This window comes from Pectinophora gossypiella, chromosome 23, assembly GCF_024362695.1.
Source record: "Pectinophora gossypiella chromosome 23, ilPecGoss1.1, whole genome shotgun sequence".
In the NCBI taxonomy this organism is placed as follows: Eukaryota; Metazoa; Arthropoda; class Insecta; order Lepidoptera; family Gelechiidae; genus Pectinophora; species Pectinophora gossypiella.
The window spans coordinates 7,726,061-7,746,975 of NC_065426.1; the positions used below are offsets into that span (position 1 = coordinate 7,726,061).

At 41.8% G+C, this 20,915-nt stretch overlaps 1 protein-coding gene across 6 annotated transcripts in view; it reads left to right on the forward strand.

The window, feature by feature from the left end:
* LOC126377504 (rho guanine nucleotide exchange factor 2) overlaps nt 1–19,596 on the forward strand; it is a 60,115-nt gene extending 40,519 nt beyond the window's left edge. For 4 of the 6 annotated variants that reach the window (XM_050025246.1, XM_050025250.1, XM_050025245.1 and 1 more), the window contains 15 exons: nt 10–164; nt 797–929; nt 1,560–1,717; nt 2,162–2,283; nt 6,471–6,584; nt 7,250–7,359; nt 7,870–8,026; nt 8,456–8,621; nt 9,577–9,755; nt 10,288–10,395; nt 10,766–10,858; nt 11,402–11,526; nt 12,648–12,746; nt 18,079–18,167; nt 18,864–19,596. In XM_050025246.1, coding sequence (XP_049881203.1) covers nt 10–164; nt 797–929; nt 1,560–1,717; nt 2,162–2,283; nt 6,471–6,584; nt 7,250–7,359; nt 7,870–8,026; nt 8,456–8,621; nt 9,577–9,755; nt 10,288–10,395; nt 10,766–10,858; nt 11,402–11,526; nt 12,648–12,746; nt 18,079–18,167; nt 18,864–18,957 — 1,902 coding nt within the window. In that variant the 3' untranslated portion in view covers nt 18,958–19,596. Of the gene's footprint in view, nt 1–9; nt 165–796; nt 930–1,559; nt 1,718–2,161; nt 2,284–6,470; nt 6,585–7,249; nt 7,360–7,869; nt 8,027–8,455; nt 8,622–9,576; nt 9,756–10,287; nt 10,396–10,765; nt 10,859–11,401; nt 11,527–12,647; nt 12,747–14,310; nt 14,364–18,078; nt 18,176–18,863 lie in introns of those variants that run through there. The other 2 variants (XM_050025247.1, XM_050025248.1) reach the window with 2 other exon arrangements.
* Nucleotides 19,597–20,915: the final 1,319 nt, after the last annotated feature.

The following is a 20,915-nucleotide window of genomic DNA, read 5'->3' on the forward strand; positions in this document are numbered from 1 at the left end:
TGTGTATAGGAAATCCTAGTGGATGTGGACAACCAAGTGGCGGCGAAGGAGCGCGAAGACCGCAAGTTGGAGATCTACCACCGCATCGACGCGAAGAGCTTCGCCAACTTCCGCGGACGCAAGTTCAAGAAGAGCGACATATTGCAGGGGAACCGGAGCCTCAAGTTAGTATTTATATTTCAACAGCCTCCTGCCCTTATCCCACTCTAAATGAGGTCGGCGCAAAATATATTCGTGTTCCCTTCATCTTTGTGAATCATCTCAGTACTCACACCTTTCACATACATATACTTCTCCCCACAATCCATCCACACTTTCTTAGGTCGTCCCCTGCCTCTATATCCGCCCACATTCACACTCACAACTTTTTTCGTAATATGCCTTTCATCCCTCATTACATGCCCATACCATGCCAACCTATTGCTCCTCAATTTCTCACTAACCAACGCTACTTTCAGACTTCCTCTCATATATTAATTCCTAATCTTGTCAATTCTGGTCACATCACACATGCATCTTAACATTCGCAACTCTGCCACGTATACTTTTCTTTCATTCGTCTCCTTTGTCGACTAACACTCGGAACTATACAGCACGACAGATAACAGATCATGGGAAGCAAGCAAAACTGAACTTTCTAATTGAACAGTTACGCATAATTAGTATGCAACAGGCGCTTTTGTGACAAATTTTCAAAAACAAATATGTGCTCCCGACCTCGCAACGAATCAATTTTAAAACTGATAAACCTTTTCGGGCAATGACTGCACCTACATATTGTATGTATTTGTTACAGGTTTGAAGGCGTAGCGACGCTTATGCAAGGCCGCAGTAAGATGCAGACGTTGCTGGTGATAGTTCTGACAGACGTATTGTTCTTCTTGCACGATAACAACAACAAGTATACCTTCTTCACGCCCGATAATAAGGTAACTCCACGCTCTTCTTTGTTCTTCTGTCGATGGGTTTCTGAGGTGACAGACTTCCTAAACCCACGTATCGGGGCGCCGAAACGCCTCTCTCCTTTGCAATAAAAAGCTGTTCCTTCTGTATCTTCTTGTGATCATGTAACTGGTGTTGTCTTGTATGGCATGTAATGTCCCTAGCATAATTCCGTTTTTCATGGAGTCCGCTTACCTAACCTAACCTGAAGGTTTGACAGGTCCGGTTTTCACAGAAACGACTGCCTGTCTGACCTTCCAACCCGCGAAGAAAAAACCGGCCGAATACACGTTAGGTTACATATTTCCGAAAATGCATTTCTCGGGAATGTGGGTTTCCTCACGAATTTTTTTTTGTATTGTACAGAAAAGTCTCCTGTGTACATGTTTTAGGCCGCTAGAATTCAGTAACCGCTTAACGTGCCTTCCGAAGCACTAATCATTTTACTTTCGGATAATTAGGTTATCAGCCTGGAATCCTCGTAGTAATTCCTAACCAAACTAGTGTTTACACAAAGTGATTTTTGTGATATGTCTGTGCCCAACGCTCAACCACTGGGGCCGTATCAAGGACTCGAGGGATTAAAGCGGGATCCAAAGATATGTGGTATATTCCAGACAGGAGTGGTGTCGCTTGTGAAGCTGCTAGTCCGCGAGAAGGCTGGCGCTGAGGGCCGAGGGCTGTACCTCATCTGCAGCGGGCCATCGGAGCCGGAGATGTTCGAGCTGAGAGTGCACCGCCCCAAGGACATACACACCTGGATCACTGCTATCAGGTAGGGTATGCAATCCCGACTCAAGATCGCAAATTCGAGATTCCGAGGGATTGGAAATATCAATCCCGCGAGATCCCGAAGTTTTCGGGATGCATTGGCTGAAGTCCTACGACGCCCACACCTAGGAGCTGGAAATTTAAAGAATCGTGTAAGTAAATAAACGAGTCATAATTCTTACCATTACTAGGCACGTCTAAGGTGGACCCGCCTATGTGTCCTACCATCTTCATGTGGAGCGCCATCTTCTCTTCGAGAATCGTCGCCTGTTCCCTTCAACCTGCCTCTGTTAAATAAAAATATACATTACATTTGTAATGTAATCCTACCATCTTCATCATGCGGTTTTTTGTACGAAGTTTTCGGGGTGTGCTCATAGACACTCTGTAAAAAAAACTGATTTGTACTGTATGCCGCCTTACCTATTGTAACTGTTTTGTTGCGCAGGGCGGCGGTGGCGGCGTCCCCATCGGAGGCGGAGGAGGGCGAGGCGAGCGCGGGGGCTGCCAGCGCCGAGGACCGCCAGCGGCTGCTCGACGCCCGCCACCAGAACATAACACTGATCACTGGTAACTATACGGCACCGTGCCAACTGTATAGCTCGGAAATGCGGTGCCATATATACCTAAACTTAAAAAAAAGGGGTTTTTTTTTTAAACAACATAAAGTTACGAGGCAACCCCAGGAAGCAAGGTTAATGCTTGAGTTGGGGACTTATGGAAACTTAGTAGTCCATAATAATAGAGTTGATATTACCGTTGATAACATCACGATGTTTCCAGGATTTATGCCCGGTTTATGGCAAAAGAGGGTATTTACTGTACACCTCTGCCTACCCCTTCAGAGATACAGGCGTGATGCTGTTATGTTATTACCGTTCACAGCCTTATCTGACCTTTTTGTTCGCCAGATGTTTGGACAGCGAATTTTTCATCGGCACGGGAAAGATTCAATTTTCTTTCTTTGTAATTCCTTATACAAAGGCTACGTGTATTCGAGCCGACTAAAGTTATTTTTTTTTTATGTACTCAGTACAGGAGGTTCCTACAACCTATATATCTGTAAAGTATAGCATTTTATCTTGCAGAAATTAGTAGTATTAACATTATATTTGACATAGCTACAATAAACATACGCGTTAACGAAATTTACACATTTTTTTTTGACGTGACTTATTGTAGATTTGCCGCAGATGGCATTAACTACTTGGCCAGACAAATGGGGAGCGCTGAAGGCTCTCACCCGGTGCGAAATTTACACAGTACGATGCACATATATAACTTCCAATGTAACACCGTCGGATCGTCGATCCCTAGTCACACTACCAACTTTCGGTACCTACCTTGAAAAAACCTTTGGTGATAGTAACATCTCTGCTGCCAAATATATAATTTACACCCCATACAAGTACGTATGGTTGTTAGTGACACCGTAGCGAATACTTAGGCGCATGATTCAGGCCATAATTCTGAATTGATATCAAGTGGAATTTACTGTCGGAAAATATATGAAATTTTTAGTGATGTTTTCAGTTGCATACTTTTACGACGGAAAATTCCACTTGGTATCAACTCAGAATCATGGTCTGAATCATCCTTCAAAGTTTTCGTTACGATATATGTTAGGGATTTTGTTTTCTTCTTTCTTTTTAGGGTATAAAATTACATATTTATACCCTAGTATAAAATTACATATTTCATTAAAATTATCATATAAAATTAGTATTATTAGCTTACGCCCCTTTCTATAGCCGATAGTATAATCCCGTATAGCTTCCAAAAATACTATTTACATACGATTTGTTTTATCATTAAACAGATGAAACTCCGTGGTGGCAAATAGAAGGTGATAGACTTTATTGATAAGTAATAAAACCTATGTTCGCATGACAGATTGCATGTGCCGCAGACGTTTTAATAGTTGGGAATGTATCTTTTATAAATGCGTATTTAAAGGTTTTGGTTTTTGAATATAAGGGGCTCGATCTTGGGACTTATGTACCAAAGAATGATCAGAAATCTAAATTGTTTCACCATATTCTACATTCTTCTTCCTTATAAACAAAAACCTCCGACCTCCGTGGTCCAGTGGTTGAGCGTTGGGCTCACGGTTCGATTCCCGGTGGGGACTTATCACAAAAATTACTTTGTGGTCCCCAGTTTGGTTAGGACATTACTGGCTGATCACCATATTGTACGAAAGTAAGATGATCCGTGCTTCGGAAGGCACGTTAAGCCGTTGGTCCCGGTTACCACTTACTGATGTAAGTAAGTAATCGTTACATGAGCCATGTCAGAGGCCTTTGGCGGCTCAATAGTAACCCTGACACTAGGGTTGATGAGGTTGGTACTCCACTTCACAACCCACACCATAGAAGCAGAAGATAAACAAAAACAATATAACATCATCATTAATTTTAGAGCCAAACTCTTGTGGGTGTAGCATTCTCCATTCTTGTCTACATAACATTCATAAACATAAACAGTCTATGTACGTCCCACTACTGGACACAAGTTCTCCCCTCAATCAACCAGAGAAGGTGTGGAGCTTACTCCACCGCGCTGTTCCACTGCGGATTGGTGGAGGTGTTTTAACGTGCTTTCAAGTACCAATTCTTTGACTTCTTTATAAGACACGTTCGTCTATAACAATATAAAAAAAAAACGAAATTGTTTCAACGTATCATTTTGTCTTTGCTTCTTCTGTCGTGTGAGCTGACTGACCACATCAATCCTGGTGTCGGAGTTATTGAATCACCAGAGGCCCCTGCTATGGCTGATAGTATATTTCTAGACTCGCATTTTTAATTTATCTTTGACCCAGTCACCTGTGCATTGGATTCAATTTTGCTAAGCTGTAAACAAGAAACATTTATTGAGAAGCTGTCAAGTACTTACACACGTTCAAGGCTTGTTCAGTTTTTATTGGTGAAGCGGTCAATCTACAGTTCTTCCAGATCGTGCTCCTTCATATATTATAATCTAAAATATTTACTTAGTCAAAACATATCTTTGTATAGACACTTAGTTGTACTTAGTAGAAGTTTAGCTCATTATTTTCCCCAATTCCTGCAGACACATCCTAATTTGATTTTAAGTTATACCCGTCATTTTCTTATCCATCAAAAAGGAAAGGGACAGATAATTGACAACTGTTAATTTCAAAATGAATGAATAACCCGGGCGAATAAAAGAGGCATCTCGCTGATATGCAACCCGTTTGACGTGTGCTGTCAACTTAATTCTGTCGGGTTATTAGTCAATATAAAATTTTAGGAGGGTTTTTTAAATTTCTGTCTAAATTTTACATGTGTTCCATAAATTTTATGCCTGTCGATTACCCACCCGTCTCTTTCCTTTTCGGCGGATAAGAAAATGACAGGTATAATTTGAAATAAAATGATATGGTGTGTACTGGAGTTAGCACCGTTAGTTGCCTAGAGACACACACATAACCCATCCCCTGCTTTCAAAACTTTCTATACCCTTCGTTTTATTTCAATACAAAAGTTAGTGATATTCTATGTTCAGAGAGAAATAAAAAAACACGTGATAAACCTCGTAAGGCCCAGATTTCCAGAAATAATAGTAATAATGCAACTGATGCCTTTGTTTGTTTGTATACTCTTTATTGCTTTAAAATACAAAAAAGAAATACATATAATTTATCGTTAGATAAAGCATAGGCGAGCTTATCCCTAATTGGGATTTCTTCCAGCTAACCTTCCAGCTAGCCTTTCATATTGAGAAGAGATTATATAATCTGTAACATACAGGTGAAAGCTCAGTGTGGGTACTTAGTTCATCTTGCGATGGATGCACCTCTGATGTCAATTGGGAAATTGTCGTAAGCTTGTGTTACGTAACTTAGCTATACACGGCGATATACTTGTACGGTCACGAGTACTAATATGTATACACTTTGAAACCATGTCACATTATCTGTTTTGACAAAATAAACCGTAAGTCTCACTAAATGTCAAATATGATAGTGCGACAGGGTTCTAAAGTGGGTACATGATATTGCTCATGACTGTACATCAATGCATCTGATATTCAATCCTATCTTGACTTCACACAAAGCTTTCTGCAGCAACTCTCGTTCGGCCATGTCGTCTCCAGCTGTCTGCAGTAGCGGCTCTAATAGCAGATAGGCTCTAATAGAGAGATATTTTTGCGTTGACGTTTGAAGAACTTCGCTTTTACCTCTTAAAACGTAGCATGATTAGAATGACAGCAGGACAGAGGTATAGTACAGAGACTAGTGCAAAAGAGACGAGTGATATGTATCTTTTGCACTATTGGTAGACAGCTTAGTACAAAAGAGACAAAATATATGTCATGTTTTTAGAAATATAAGACTATTTCTACAAAATTCTCTCTGATCATAGACTAAATCTAACTTTTTATATAGAAGTGACGAGAAATTATTTTTATATTATACACTTCCGGACACATGTATCGAGCAACCCTGTGTTGTAATGTTTAAAGAACTATTATCATAAAAATATTTTTTATCTCTTATTTTCTCAAAAGGATGCACACCGCTTATCTTTTCTTTTGTTTTTCAATATTTTGAATTCAAATTTGGAACAACAGGACATTAAAATTTATTTTGAATATGGCAGCTTCAAATCTGCATAAAAACTGTTTCTTTAACCAAACAATATTTTTATGATCTAGTACTTTGAAAAAAAAAACACAAAACAACACAAACAAATGTACTGTTACAAATGTAATATATTTTTATTTAACAGAGGCACTAAGGTTGAAGGACAGGGAACACGCGACGATTCTCGAAGAGAAGATGGCGCTCCACATGAAGATGGTAGGACACATAGGCGGGTCCACCTTAGACGTGCCTAGTACTGGTAAGAATTATGACTCGTTTATTTACTTATACGATTTTTTACATTTCCAGCACCTAGGTATGGGCGTCGTAGGACTTAGCCAAAGGCACACCCCGAACACTTCATACAAAAACCTCGTTTTACCAAGATTTCACATTGACGTTATCATACACGCGCATATGTGTGTGTGACGTCTGACGCCCATACGATTGAAGACTAAAGTAAGACAGAGGGGGTGAGGTAAATCTAGCTCAGCCGCTGGTGGGGAGCGGACAGTTGTGGTTCTTGTAAAAGACTTCCATCGTGTGTGCTTTGTACTGTTACTAAATGTTTTATATTTTTGATTGCCAGGGTTATTATTAAGCCGCCATAGGCCCTTGAAATGGCTCATGTAACAATTACTAACTAACATCAGTAATTAGTAAACCGGACCAACGGCTTACTTAACGTGCGTGGATCATCTTACTTTCGGTCAATCGGATGGTCAGCCTGTAATGTCCTAACCAAACTAGGGATATTTCTCCACCATAATTTGAACCCGGGACCTCCGTGTGCCCAATGTTCAGACAGTGGACCGTGGATGCCACGTGTGGGTAGTTCATCTTGCGATGAATGTACCTTTGCCTTCGCCATTGGGATGTATTCGCTGCTGCTCTGCTCATGTTTTGTTGTTATTCTATTTCCAGGCATAAACACAGTGTTCCCGGGCGGGCTGGTGTTCCCAGACTACGTACGGCTGGCGGCGCCGCCTGCCGACACGCATGCGCTGTGGCAGGAGGTCTGTCGCGTCGTCAAGGTGAGTACAGTCGTGACACAAGTCGCGATTTGAATACAGGGTAGGGGACAATACATACTTTTTATTACAGATAGTCAAAACATGTCGATAGTATTAAAATACATAACCCTCATTTTTGCTTCGCCGCTGCTGTTAGGTAAACCACGCAATTGGCAATGCATGACGGAAAAGTCGAGTCACAGGGACTGTAACCTAGAACCTGACAGAGGGCAGCAATAACTGTCAGTACTAATCAGGAGCGGAGAACAGGAGTCCTAGTGCTGCTTTGAAATATACTACTCTGGGCGCCATCACACTCGCGTCAGACAGTACTGCGGGGCGGAAGGCAAGAGGGAAACTACTGCCCTATTTTTCCCTAAAAAGTAGCATGGAGAATGCTACACCGACAAGAGCGTGGCTCTTAAATTAGTGATGATGATGCAGTTAAAAATGAGTTACGATGTCTAAGTTGAACTTTCTGTAACATCGCACTTCCCATACGATTTGCAATTTCCTATTTCTGTCTTCCAGGATGCCCTGGACGCGTCCAGCGGCACGTGGGCCGGCGGCGTGGGCCTGGGCCGCAGCACCAGCTCGGCCGGGGAGAGACACTCCTCCGCCTACGAGAGCCCCGCGTTACCGCGCCGCGCCGACACCTTCGCAGGCTTCGACGCTAACAGGCATCGCAGTGAGTCTTGGCATCCTGTAGGAACCACTCCTCTAGACGCCTCAAGCGACCCGTTAAACAGTCAATTCTGATGGTTAATTTATGTTAATTAGTGAAGTCACCGTGGTTCTATGGTGCACCGTTTTGCTGCTCAAATGGGGAGTGCCTGTTAACCGTGGTACCGAGTTATGTATTTATCTTAAGTGCTAACACAGTTGGCGCGACCTTTATAAACCGCGTAACGGCTCACCACCTGTCTCGTTGGTCTTACAGAAAGCTTGGTGAGGTGTGGCAATAGGCTCGCCCCCTGTTATATATGGGACTTAAACACAGCTGGCGAGGAGTGCGTGTATAATATTAAACCTCTTCCTCTACGAGGATACAGGCGTGTTGATATGTTAACAACACAGCCAGATAACAATACAGATGTAACAGTAATGTGTCCTGCAGGCGTAGTGCCCCGCATGTCATCAGACACGCCTCCCGAGGCGTCGGAGGCGGCGGAGGCGAGCCCCGCGCTGGGCGAGGCGGCGGGCGCCGACGTGGCGCTGCGGCTGCAGCACGCCATATACACGCTCACCTGCATCGCTTGGCAGCAGCTCACCACTATACACAGGTATCATAATCAGCATCCTAGCGTTAACACGTTTTCTACAGAAGCGACTGCATGCCTGACCTTTCAACCCGAATCAGCAATATTCTTCTATCGTGTGGGTTGTGAGGTGGATTACCAACCTCATCAACCCTGGTGTCATGGGTTACTATTGAGCCGCCAAAGGCCCCTGATATGACTCATGTAACGTCTACGTACTTAAATCAGTAAGTAGTAACCGGGACCAACGGCTTAACGTGCCTTTCGAAGCACGGATCGTCTTACTTCCGGACAATCAGATGATCAGCCTGTAATGTCCTAACCAAACTAGGGATCACAAAGTGATTTTTGTGATGTCCCCATCGGGTTTCGAACCCAGGACCTCCGGATCATGAGCTCAACGCTCAACCACTGGACCACGGAGACCGTTGAACCAGCAATGGGAAGCGCTGAGGATCCGGCACAAAATTTCAGATAACCGACCTAAGGGTACCTAGTTGGGCGCGAACCTCTGCTCAAGGCATCAGGTGAACGAAATCAGACACCTCTTGGACGCAGAGGTAGAGGCAGATGCAGGAAGCGTTAGAGATATGATCTGGATGCTTTTGAGAAAGAGTAAAGAGAGATCGCTCGAGACAGAGAAGGAGGGTAAACTAGGAGGGAGATCTTCTTGAACTGTTTAGGATAAAGAGACATGACATTTGTTTTTTCTGTTTTGAGGTGATACAGGAAAAAAAATATAAATTTCAATATTTTTGCTATTAACTTTGACTGTTCTGACAGAAAGCTCCTTGACGTGTGCGCACTTAGTTCATCTTGCGATGAATTTGCCTCTGACTATCCCAATTGGGATATAGTCGTGAGTCGTGCGTCTTTTGTTACGTTAACTTTGACTGGTTATATCTCCAACACTTTTCATCGTAGAGATTTGAAACAAACTTGGAACCGTTTGTAACCGAAGTGCTTCCTCCCCGTGCAGCCTGGAGGCGCAGGTGTGCGCGTGGCGCTCGGCCAGCAGCGGGGCGCACGCGGGCGCGGGCGGCGCGCGCGCGCACGACGCGCAGCTGGAGGAGCTGCGCCACGCGCAGGCCAAGCTCACGGCCGACCGCGCCGCCTGGGAGGCGCAGCGGGCCGCCGACACACGGGCGCTGGCGCACGGTACGTACGCCGCGCACACGGCCCGGGTCACACGGCACATATATCATGTCACACGTTAAGTTTACCATCTCACACGGTATGTATATCACGTCACACGGTACGTGTATCTCATCACACGGTTCGTATATCTCGTCACATAGTACGTATATGCCGTCCCACGGTACGTATATTATGTCACACGGTAACGTAATTCACGTCACACGGTACGTATATCACGTCACACGATACGTATATCATGTCACACGTTAAGTATATCATGTCACACGTTACTTACATCACGTCACACGGTACGCATATCATATTAAACGGTACGTATACTACACATATATGACACACACACACACACACACACACACACGACGCTTACTTACTTATTTTCCCAATTTAACTAGTCAGATGACATCCATCGCTTCCAAATGGTAGAGGGCGCCTATTACTTACAAATCAAATCAATTTATTTACGAGAACACATAAAATACAAAAAGGTGGTAAACACACAAGAACTATAATATCTTTTATCTACACTCCATAGAGAGGCGGCAACTGCAAGCAGCGCGACAGGAGCTAGCAGAACAACAGAAGGACGTGGAACAACAACGGGAGAGGCTGTACCGACGGCTCGAGCGGTTACAACAACATGGTGACTATTTGATATTTGTTGACATGGCGCATTTACTTTTATATGCACACATATCAAATTGCTTGTTTGGATGAATTGCAACATTGCGGCCTTTTTAGAACCCCATATTTCTATCATAAAACAAGGTCAGATTTCTGTAAAAAACCGGATGGAAGGAAAACATCCTGAGAAACATCCACATTTCCGAGAAATGCATTTTTGGAGGTATGTTTCCCTTCGCGGGTTGGAAGGGGAAAAACCGGACCTGTCAAATCTTCAGGTTAGGTAAGCGGATCCTGTGAAAAAGGGGATAATGCTATGGAGATGATTATGATGATTTCTATCATCAATTCCGGGATTTTTGGGTTTGATACCTCTAATCGTGTTTCAGGGGGATCGCAAGAAGAGATCGCGAGTGTAGGCACGCTGTCTCCAGACTCCAGCGTGAGTGACACTACGCGGCGGAAAGAACCAAAGTGGAGAGGTAAGTTTATACAGATTTATATTGCTAAGTCAATGACAATTGGGTATTCCTATTCATATTCTTATTACTAAATAAAGACGGATCTGAAGGTGACAAAAACGTTTTCCTGTTTCTATCTAGCAGTTTAGAATAATTAAGCATAATTCCCTGTGCAACAGGCATTTATGTGATAAATTTTCAAAAGGTGATTTGGTGCTTATGTACTCTCCGCAATTAATGAATTTGAAAACTGACGAATCTTTTCGGACAGTGACTGTACTTTTTCATGTTTATCTTACGATGGATGTATCTCTGACTATCCATTGGGGTATAGTGGTGAGCTTATGGTGAGTGCACACGCTTAATGCACTCCTTGCATTAGCGTGTGATCTGTTTGTGAGCGAGTGGATGAATGATGTGTAAATTATGTTTTGATGATGTTTGTTTTGTTTAAGTATGCATAGTTACTTAAGTCTGCGTACTTATATTATTATAAAAGTTTCACGGCGCATTGGCGCTTCTGCATTGTAATGTCGTGAAATGTAAATAAACGGTGGTCCGCAGGCAGCCGCGGGTCGACGGGCTCGGAGGCGGGCGGTGCGCGGCCGGCCGCGCTGCCCCCGCCGCAGCTGCTGTCGGCGCACAACGAGACGCGCGCCGCCGTGCGTGCTGCCGCGCCCGCCATACAGGTACCAACATCAGCCCACCATACAGGTACCAACATCAGCCCACCATACAGGTACCAACATCAGCTCGCCATATAGATACCAACATCAGCCCACCATACAGGTACCAACATCAGCCCACCATACAGGTACCAACATCAGCCCACCATACAGGTACCAACATCAGCCCACCATACAGGTACCAACATCAGCCCACCATACAGGTACCAACATCAGCCCACCATACAGGTACCAACATCAGCCCACCATACAGGTACCAACATCAGCCCACCATACAGGTACCAACATCAGCCCACCATACAGGTACCAACATCAGCCCACCATACAGGTACCAACATCAGCCCACCATACAGGTACTAACATCAGCCCACCATACAGGTACCAACATCAGCCCACCATACAGGTACCAACATCAGCCCGCCATACAGGTACCAACATCATCTCACCATACAGGTACCAACATCAGCCCACCATACAGGTATCAACATCAGCCCGCCATACAGGTACCAACATCAGCCTGCAATACAGTGTGTGGCAGCTATGTATGTATGTTAGTATGTACTTCTGTTGCTTCTTAATTTCCAAACCATCTGTCAGAATTTGACAAATGTTGTGTTACTAGAAATGTCCTGATTGTCCGCTTGTTATAGGCAATGTGACGTCACGCTAAATTCAATGTGGCCCCCTCTAGAGGACATAACCTGAGGTAGTTTTTTTATTTTTTGTCATCTCATCCTTCATCTGGATGGCTTTCATCGTAGTGTCATGAGTTTGAATTCATGTTTGAGTCATAGATACTTGATATCACAGTTTCGAGGATTTGTGCACAGTTAAAGATAATAGGCTCGCACCCTATTATATGGAATTTAAACATAGCTGGTGTCCTATATTGTGGAAAATTTCACTCCTCTTCTTCTATCGTGTGGGCTGTGAGGTGGATTACCAACCTCATCAACCCTGGCACCTCCACTCCCATCAATTCATCAATTCCAATTCCACTTTATATTAACTGAATAATCTGCGTCATTCGTATTCGACACGGCGTCACTAACATCCTGTATACCATAAACCTTCAGGGTAAAAGCATGATGCTATGTTATCTAATATCAATGTGTCAATTTCAGCAAATAGTGAAACAGCAGTTGCCACTGAAATTAGCGAGCGGCAAGACCCAGCAGCAACCGCCGCCCGGATACCACCGACTACACGAGTCTCCTAGCGAGGTAAATTATATCTCATTATATCATATTAAATACACACACATTTTGTTCAGTTTTAAGATTTAAATTATTTGTGAGAAAAAAGAAGTAAATATTAGAAGAATAATAAAAAATATATTTACTTATTAATATGTCAGACGCCACATTATATACTTAAACGAAAACACAAAAGAAAATAAACAAAATACCTAATAACACAATAATACAAAAAAGAAAAAGAAAAACACTTAACAGGTGTGTGTGGAGGGCGTCCAATATAACAAAAGGTCATACTCTGCAAAATGTCGTAGCACGGACCACGGCGGTTGTATTATATGAGTCCTCAAACCCAATGATTGCCATTCCCGGAAATTTTTCCAAAGTGAAAATGTTCCTGCTGTAAAAAGTCATTAATAGTATAGAGACTAGATGCTTTTTTGTGCAAATTGTTCCATTTTGTCTCAGATAGGATCTACGTAAAGAATAGCTAATAGAGCTCATTTTATATAATTTTTGCGCCATTTAATCTACTTAAATGACTGTTATTCTTCTCAAAACGTATTTATTTCGAGCATAATTGCGTCGATCAAACTCCAGTGTTGGGTAGAGAGTGGCATACGTTTATTTTAATAAAGCTACCAACATACAAGAATAATAATAATGAAACCACCTACATTTACTGTCTCTCTTTGGAAACATTTCCGGGAACGCAACATAACTGCTCACACCACATATTGGCCGTGATTCCTGCAGACTCCTAATATATTTTTTAAGTGATACCTGTTTCTAATCCGTCAAAAAGGAAAGCGACGTAAAGAGTGGGAGTGCTTCAATTCCGCCGAGCGATCACATTATTTGGCTCTAGCAAATGTCTGAAAACTGATATAAGGCAGCTAAATTACTCCATTGTATAAACATATTTTATGTTTATTTTTTTAAGAACGTCTAGGGCCCTGTACAGAGGTTTTTCTTGCAGCTTCTTTTCCCCGGCTATACAGGTTGTGAGAAGCTGCAGTAGTTTTAGGCGGATGAGACGTTCGTTATGTAAAAATTGACGATTCAAAGTGTAACTATGTTACCTAATGAATAAAGATATATTTTTTTAATTTGAATGACGATTGCGAGGAGTGGGAATCTGTTATTCGACCCCTACATCCCAGGGGACAAAAGGATTAAAAGAAGAGAAGAAGAAATTACGGTTCTGTGTGACCGAAAATGATAGAAGCATAGGGAAGTGCGATGCGGTACAGCAGATGTAGTTCAACCCGAGAGAAAAACACTAAACAGACTTTTTCGGAGTTGTTTATGGTTGTCAATCATCCGTCCCTTTCCTTTTCGGTGGATAAGAAAATGACAGGTTTAACTTAAAGTAAACAATCATAGCTGCATTCGCCTGAAGTAACGCATTTTTAATTCTTGACCAGATCAATCTTTTATAGTTACATCACGCTCAATATACGGCGACTCCAAATCCATTAAAAAAGTTTACATTGTAGACTGACTTTGTATCAGTTTAGCTTAAAATAACTCGATTCCAAACCTTAAAAATAATGTAGTCAACAGATAAAATGGTTGCTTGGTGTTTCAGGATGCAGAATATCCGAACGTATTTTAACAAGAGAATAGTTCTTTATATATAGTGTAAGTAGTCATATGTTTTGTAGTTAGATATTCCAAATTTCGATGTTGTCTGTATATAACACTATCGGCTTCGCGACAGGTATATCGGATATGAAAGACTAAGAGAATTGTGGACTCTTAAATTTTTACCGCTTATCAAACTAACATATTAGACCACTTAAGTTACGGGCCGAATGGAGTAAATACGGGTAGAATTACGGATAGTAAAAAAGACTGAGATACCGGCTGGATGTAGTGTACAAGCTAGCGGTAACCGAAATTAAACATGGAAACAAACTCTTCATACTCGCTGCAGTTGATTATTGACGCCAAAACACACTCGCAGTAGCAAAATAATATTCAAAAACACGTTAATGTTATAGATATTTCGCTGTTTCGTAAATAAGATGATATACTGGAAAGCAGCAAATGGCGCGCGCCGATTTATACCTTTATACCGCAATAAAAGCCAAGACGATTACGGAGGCGGTACGATTTCCTTTGCGTCATTTTTGACCCACAAAAATGCTTCCGTGTTTTTTTTTCCGTTCACCGCAAGCTAAAATACAATGGTCCTTTGAGACATCGGTTCGGAACATCGGCCTCCGTGGTCCGGTGGTTGAGCGTTGGCCTTCGAATCCCGGTGGGGATATATCACAAAAACACTTTGTGATCCCTAGTTTGGTTAGGACATTACAGGCTGATCACCTGATGGTCCGAAAGAAAGATGATCCGTGCTTCAGAAGACACGGTAAGCCGTTGGTCCCGGTTACTACTTACAGGGGCCTTTGGGTACACAATAATAGTCCTGACACCAGGGTTAATGAGATTGGTAAACCACCTCATAACCCACACGATAGAAGAAAATGATGCGATCGGATAAGAATTGGCCATGCTCGGTTTTTGTAAAAGTACAGAAAGCTGAAAACCATTTCGAGATAAATGAATTTGAAACAACTCCCTATATTTACTTTTCTTTATTTTTCAGTATTTTTGAAGATATTTTATTAAAACGATTGACCTTTATTTGACCTTTGTAGCAAGATGTATAAAAATATGCCTTTGCCTGCTTACAAAAAGTTCATTTATGACAAGTGGTATTGATAGTTGACACAAGTTGTTGATGAGGTTATATTCAAACGAATAACAAATTCGGATTATCACTGCTGTTATTCGTGCATGATGGAACAAAGCATTCTCTTCCTCCCATTTTGAAAAAATAAATATGTAATTAGGTACACATAAAGTAACGTTTCAACAAGTTTCATCTGAGTTTGGCGAGATGGACTGAATTGGACTGACACTCACTGACAGTTCAGTATTGAACTGACAGTATTGATATTGACGCTTTTTTTTTGTAGGCAAAGGCATTTTTTAATTCTTGCTTTAATGACGTCACCAAGGGTGAAATTTTAAGTGTTTCTAAAAAATAGATAGGATTGATAAAACACAAAAATATCGAAATTGGTTCCTTAAAATGGACTATATTTTCAAAACAAATTATAAAACAAATACATAAAAAAATCGTAGCATGGCCAATTGGAGTTGTTCAAAACGCCAATGGAGTCCACAGTTCTCATAATCTCTAAGCTCCTTGCAATATATTGGCTTTAAACTCTATTCAGTAGTTGGTTTTACAATGGTGCTGATTGCAGTAAACACCATCTAATTTTATTTTAAGTCATACTTGTCATTTTCTTATCCGCCGAAAAGGAATGGGACGGGTAATCGGCAGGCATAACATTTATGGAACACACGTCAATTTTAGGCAGACATTTAAAAACTCCCAGCATTTTATATTAGCTAATAATCCGGCTAATTAAGTTGACAGCACGCGTCAAACGGGTTGCATATTAGCAAGGTGCCTATTTTAATCGCCCGGGTTATTCATTCATTAAAATTAACAGTTGTCAATCATCCGTCCCTTTCCTTTCCGGCGGATAAGAAAATGACGGGTAGAACTTAATAAAATTAGGTGGTGTCTGCAGGAATCGGGGCCATTATTGTAATAATTTAATATAACAATACAACCATTTCGTCTGTTTGGCTTTTGTTTGTTAGAGCATGTTATTTTGTAAGTAATTAAAAGTAATTAGGAATTGGGTCTCAGGCTCAGGGAGAAAACAGGTGACTCCCGCTCCGGCTCGTTCCTGGTCCAAAGGCTGGCCATTGCCATTCAGCGCGGTAATGCGGCTAGTGTTGTGGGCACCTTTGCTCGGGGAACAGTGTGGGGCGGGTTATTTAATGACTAGTTTTTATGTTTGTATTTGTGACGTATTGTAAGAAATGTAACATGGAAATGTAAAGTAAGATTACGTATTGTACAAAAAAGGGAAATAAATAACATCCGTGATGATCACGGGATGACTGATGAGATTGGACTGGAGTAGGTAGATCCATAATTTTCTACGGGCAGACATATCTGTCTACCCTCTTTCTTTGCCGCTTGTTTATGTTTTTATCCGTGATAGTCCTGTTCGGAGAACTCGTGTGTCACGGGTTCGAATCCCGGCTCAGGCTATTATAAACTATTCAATTCGGCTTTATGTTTGAAGCTTAAATACTTTATATCACGTGGTTTATGGCCATTGTCTCGCCCCCTCATATATGTGCCTTTAACACAGCTGGCGAGGAGTAGATATGATTACTATACCTCTATTTATATACCTCTGCCTACCCCTTTGGGGATACACGCGTGATGCCATGTTTATCATTAATTTAAGAGCCACGCTCTTGTCGGCGTAGTTCTCCATGCTACTTTTTTTAGAGAAAAATAGGACAATGGTTTCCCCCTTGCCTTCCGCCCCGCAGTACTCTGTCGACGCGAGTGGGATGGCGCCCAGAGAAGTCTATTTCAAAGCCGTAGCAGGACTCCTGTCCTTCGCCACTGAATAGTACTGACAGTTACTGCTGCCCTCTGTTAGGTTCCAGGTTACAGCCCTGTGACTTGCCCCTTCCGTCCTACATTACCAAACCGATGGCTCCCATCTCCGCCTCTGCAACCGTTGAGGTCTTCACCCGTATCTTTGGCCAAGGGTTCTAAGTTATATCTACCCCGTAGGTCTGGGTCCCTATCCAAACTCAGCCACCATCTCATTCCGGCCTAACACATATTTTTTATCGTGTGGGTTGTGAGGTGGAATACCAACCTCATCAACCCTGGTGTCAGGGTTATTATTGAGCCGCCAAACGCCCTGACATGACTCATGTAACGACTACGTACTTACATCAGTAAGTAGTAACCGGTGCCTTCCGAAGCACGGATCATCTTACTTTCGGACAATCAGGTGATAAGCCTGTAATGTCCTAACCAAACTAGGGATCACAAAGTGATTTTTGTGACGTGTCCCCACCGGGATTCGAACCGGGGACCTCCGGATCGTGGGCCCAACGCTCAACCTGTGGACCACGGAGGCCGTTATTATAATTAATTATAACACATACTTAGAACATGTAACATAAGCTCACGACTATAATGTAAAGGCTAGTTAGAGGCACATCGTCCATCGAAAAAAAGCATCTACATTATAACAGCCTCCGTGGTCTAGTGATTAGAGCGTTAGGCTCACGTTCTGGAGGCATTTTATAAATAAATACACATTTAAATACACAAGTAATCAAAGTCAACGTGCATCCACTGTTGGTACGATGACCTAAAGATGCACATTTTCGTCATCTCGTCACCCCACACGAGTTACCAGGAGCACATGAGCTAATGAGCGTGTGTCTGCGACAGAGCCAGCAGCTGGTGGCGTCGCACCAGCGCACGGGCAGCTCGCCGGCGCCGCTGCCGTCGCCGCAGCAGCTCCCTAACAAGGCCACCAGGTAACAACGTAAATATCACGCTTTGCATTCAGTCTTACCGTACAATAAGGAATAAATACATACATAAACTCACGCCGGGTAAGCAGAGACTAGAGTTCCATTTGCTTCGATCCTAACACACTTCTCTTGCTTCCTCCATTCATCAATATTCATTAAGGAATACTACGCATAGAATGGCAACTCTCCGCTCCCCACCAGCGGCTGAGCTAGGTTTACCTCCCCCCCTCGGTCTTACTTTAGTCTTCAATCGTATGGGTGTCAGACGTCATACACACAGATGCGCGTGTACGATAACGGCAATGTGTAGTGTCCGTGTAAAACGAGGTTTTTTGTTTGAAGTGTTCGAGGTGTGGTCTTACGCTATTCCTAAGTTTTATCTAGAAGATAATAATAGACCAGTTTCCAACTAGTCAAATCAGTTACTTTTTACTAACGTCAAAACACAAAATTACTATGGAATTTGTATGAAAAAGCACACTGTGACGTCATAGAAGAACGTGATAAACATGACTTATTATTACGTTTTTTTTTTTCGATTAAAATTCATAAATATTTTTTTCGTCAGTATCAAATCTGTCTTTATTTAGTAATCAGAATTTCATAACTAATCTTTGATCTAGGATACTAACCAATTGTTGTGTGTATTTCAAAATCTTTCTTGAATGTTGGGGTTTGATTTGATTTTGATCGTTACAGAACTAATACGTACCCGAAGCTCCCCGACAAGTTCCGGGTGCGGCCCGAGAGCGCCCCCGCGGCCGCCGCCGAGGAGGAGGTCATCTACTTCTGACAGCACCGGGACTCCGCCCCGCACACGCGCTCCTGAGACTGCCGACTGTCGTAGGCCGCCGCGGTACATATGGACTCCTGGTACACTACTCCCAAATTGCTTTGAAATCGTCGTCTTTTCCGTTGTTTCTGCTCTGTGTAATAAGTAAACCAAGGTCTAGAGAGATAACTTATGTCACTTATATCAGAGCCGTGGTAGCCCAGTTGGAAGAACGCATGACTCGTATTGTGAGGTCGCAAAATCGAATCACAGAACGGGCCTAAACCATGATTTTCGAATTCATGTTTGGATCGTAAATGATTATCATGTGCTTAACGGTGAAAACCCACATTCCCCAGATATGCGTTTCGCAGGTATGTGACCTAAACTGTATTAGGCTGGTTTTCCCTTCGCGGGTTGGAAGGCCAGACAGGCAGTCGCTTTTGTAAAAAACCGGACCTGTCAAACCTTGTGAAAACAGCATAACGCTAGGGAGATGTACAGAAACTGTAGTATAAAAAGAGATGAACTATGAACACTGCCGACTCTCATAGACCACTCACTAATAAAAAAAACGGGTATTGGCCCCGATTCCTGCAGACACCTCCTAATTTTACTTTAAGTTATACCTGTCATTTTCTTACCCGCCGAAAAGGAAAGGGACGGGTGATTGACAACTCTTAATTTTAGGAAGAACGAGTAAGTGAATGAATAACCCGAGCGAATCAAAAAGGTATCTCGCTGGTATGCAAACCGTTTGACGTGTGCTGGCAACATAATTCTGTCGGGTTATTGGCCAATGTAACATTTTTAAGACGGTTGTTTTAGATTTGTGTTTAAAATTGACGTGTGTTCCATAAATTTTATGCTTGTCGATTACCCGTCCCTTTCCTTTTCGGCGGATAAGAAAATGACAGATATAACTTAAAATAAAATTAGATGGTGTTTACAGGAATTAGCACCATTTTGTCTCTAAAGTACTTATTGACTCAAAGTACCTTGGTATCACGTTAATATATTAAAAAAAAATCCCTCTCTATATTTTAAGATCTTAAAGTCTCGACTTTACTAGCATATTACTGTATTAAATGTGTGACGACTTTAGTACCATGCAGCGGGCGGTCTACCTATCCTATAATTAGTCATATACATATTTATCAATATCTAATACTAATACATCTCCGAACGCATTTAGATCAAATCATCAGAACATTCCACTCGAATATGATCTCTTTCTAACGTATATACAACAAATATTATTTTTACTATAACAGTATTCTAAAGGCAGCTAGATAGAAGCGACTGTTTTAAAATCCTATTTTAATCAAACTTCTTCCTTTTTGGAAAGAAATTTAAAAATCATTCCATATTGTCTCAAAAGTAAATTGATATTTTACTTAGGAATAAGGTAATATTAAAATATCGGATGTGGTATAAATAAGGCAAGTTTCACAGGTTAGTTGCAACCGTTACCTAAGGCATGTTTTATATTGTAGAATGAAAATGATGTAAATACAACGGTTGGCTAACTTGTGGCATGCTCAAACCCTGAAATTGGGAACCTTGCTCACTGTAAAGAGTAAAAGACGTAATGTTATTACTGTTCGTGTTATAGCAATATGTTTTGTTTCAAAGACGAGAAATGTATAAATCGATTTCAGATGTTTGTAAATAAATTGTCTTAACAAGACGTAGGAATAATTATGAAGTAAATTAAATTTGAAAAACCAACTGGCAATGAGAATATTCACATTCGATAGAACATTTAAAAAAAGTAAATTCAACGGATGTAACACTCGGTCGGCTCAAGTAAATTAATTGTGTAAATTCAAACCTAAGAAAATTTCTTGTTTTTACCGAGTTCTATGCAAATAAGTTATTTGACGTTCGCTGTATCGTATTATGTTATGATGCGTGTATGTAACATCGTGTTATTAGACAATTCTGAAAATAACGAACAATACTCTATCAACAATGTT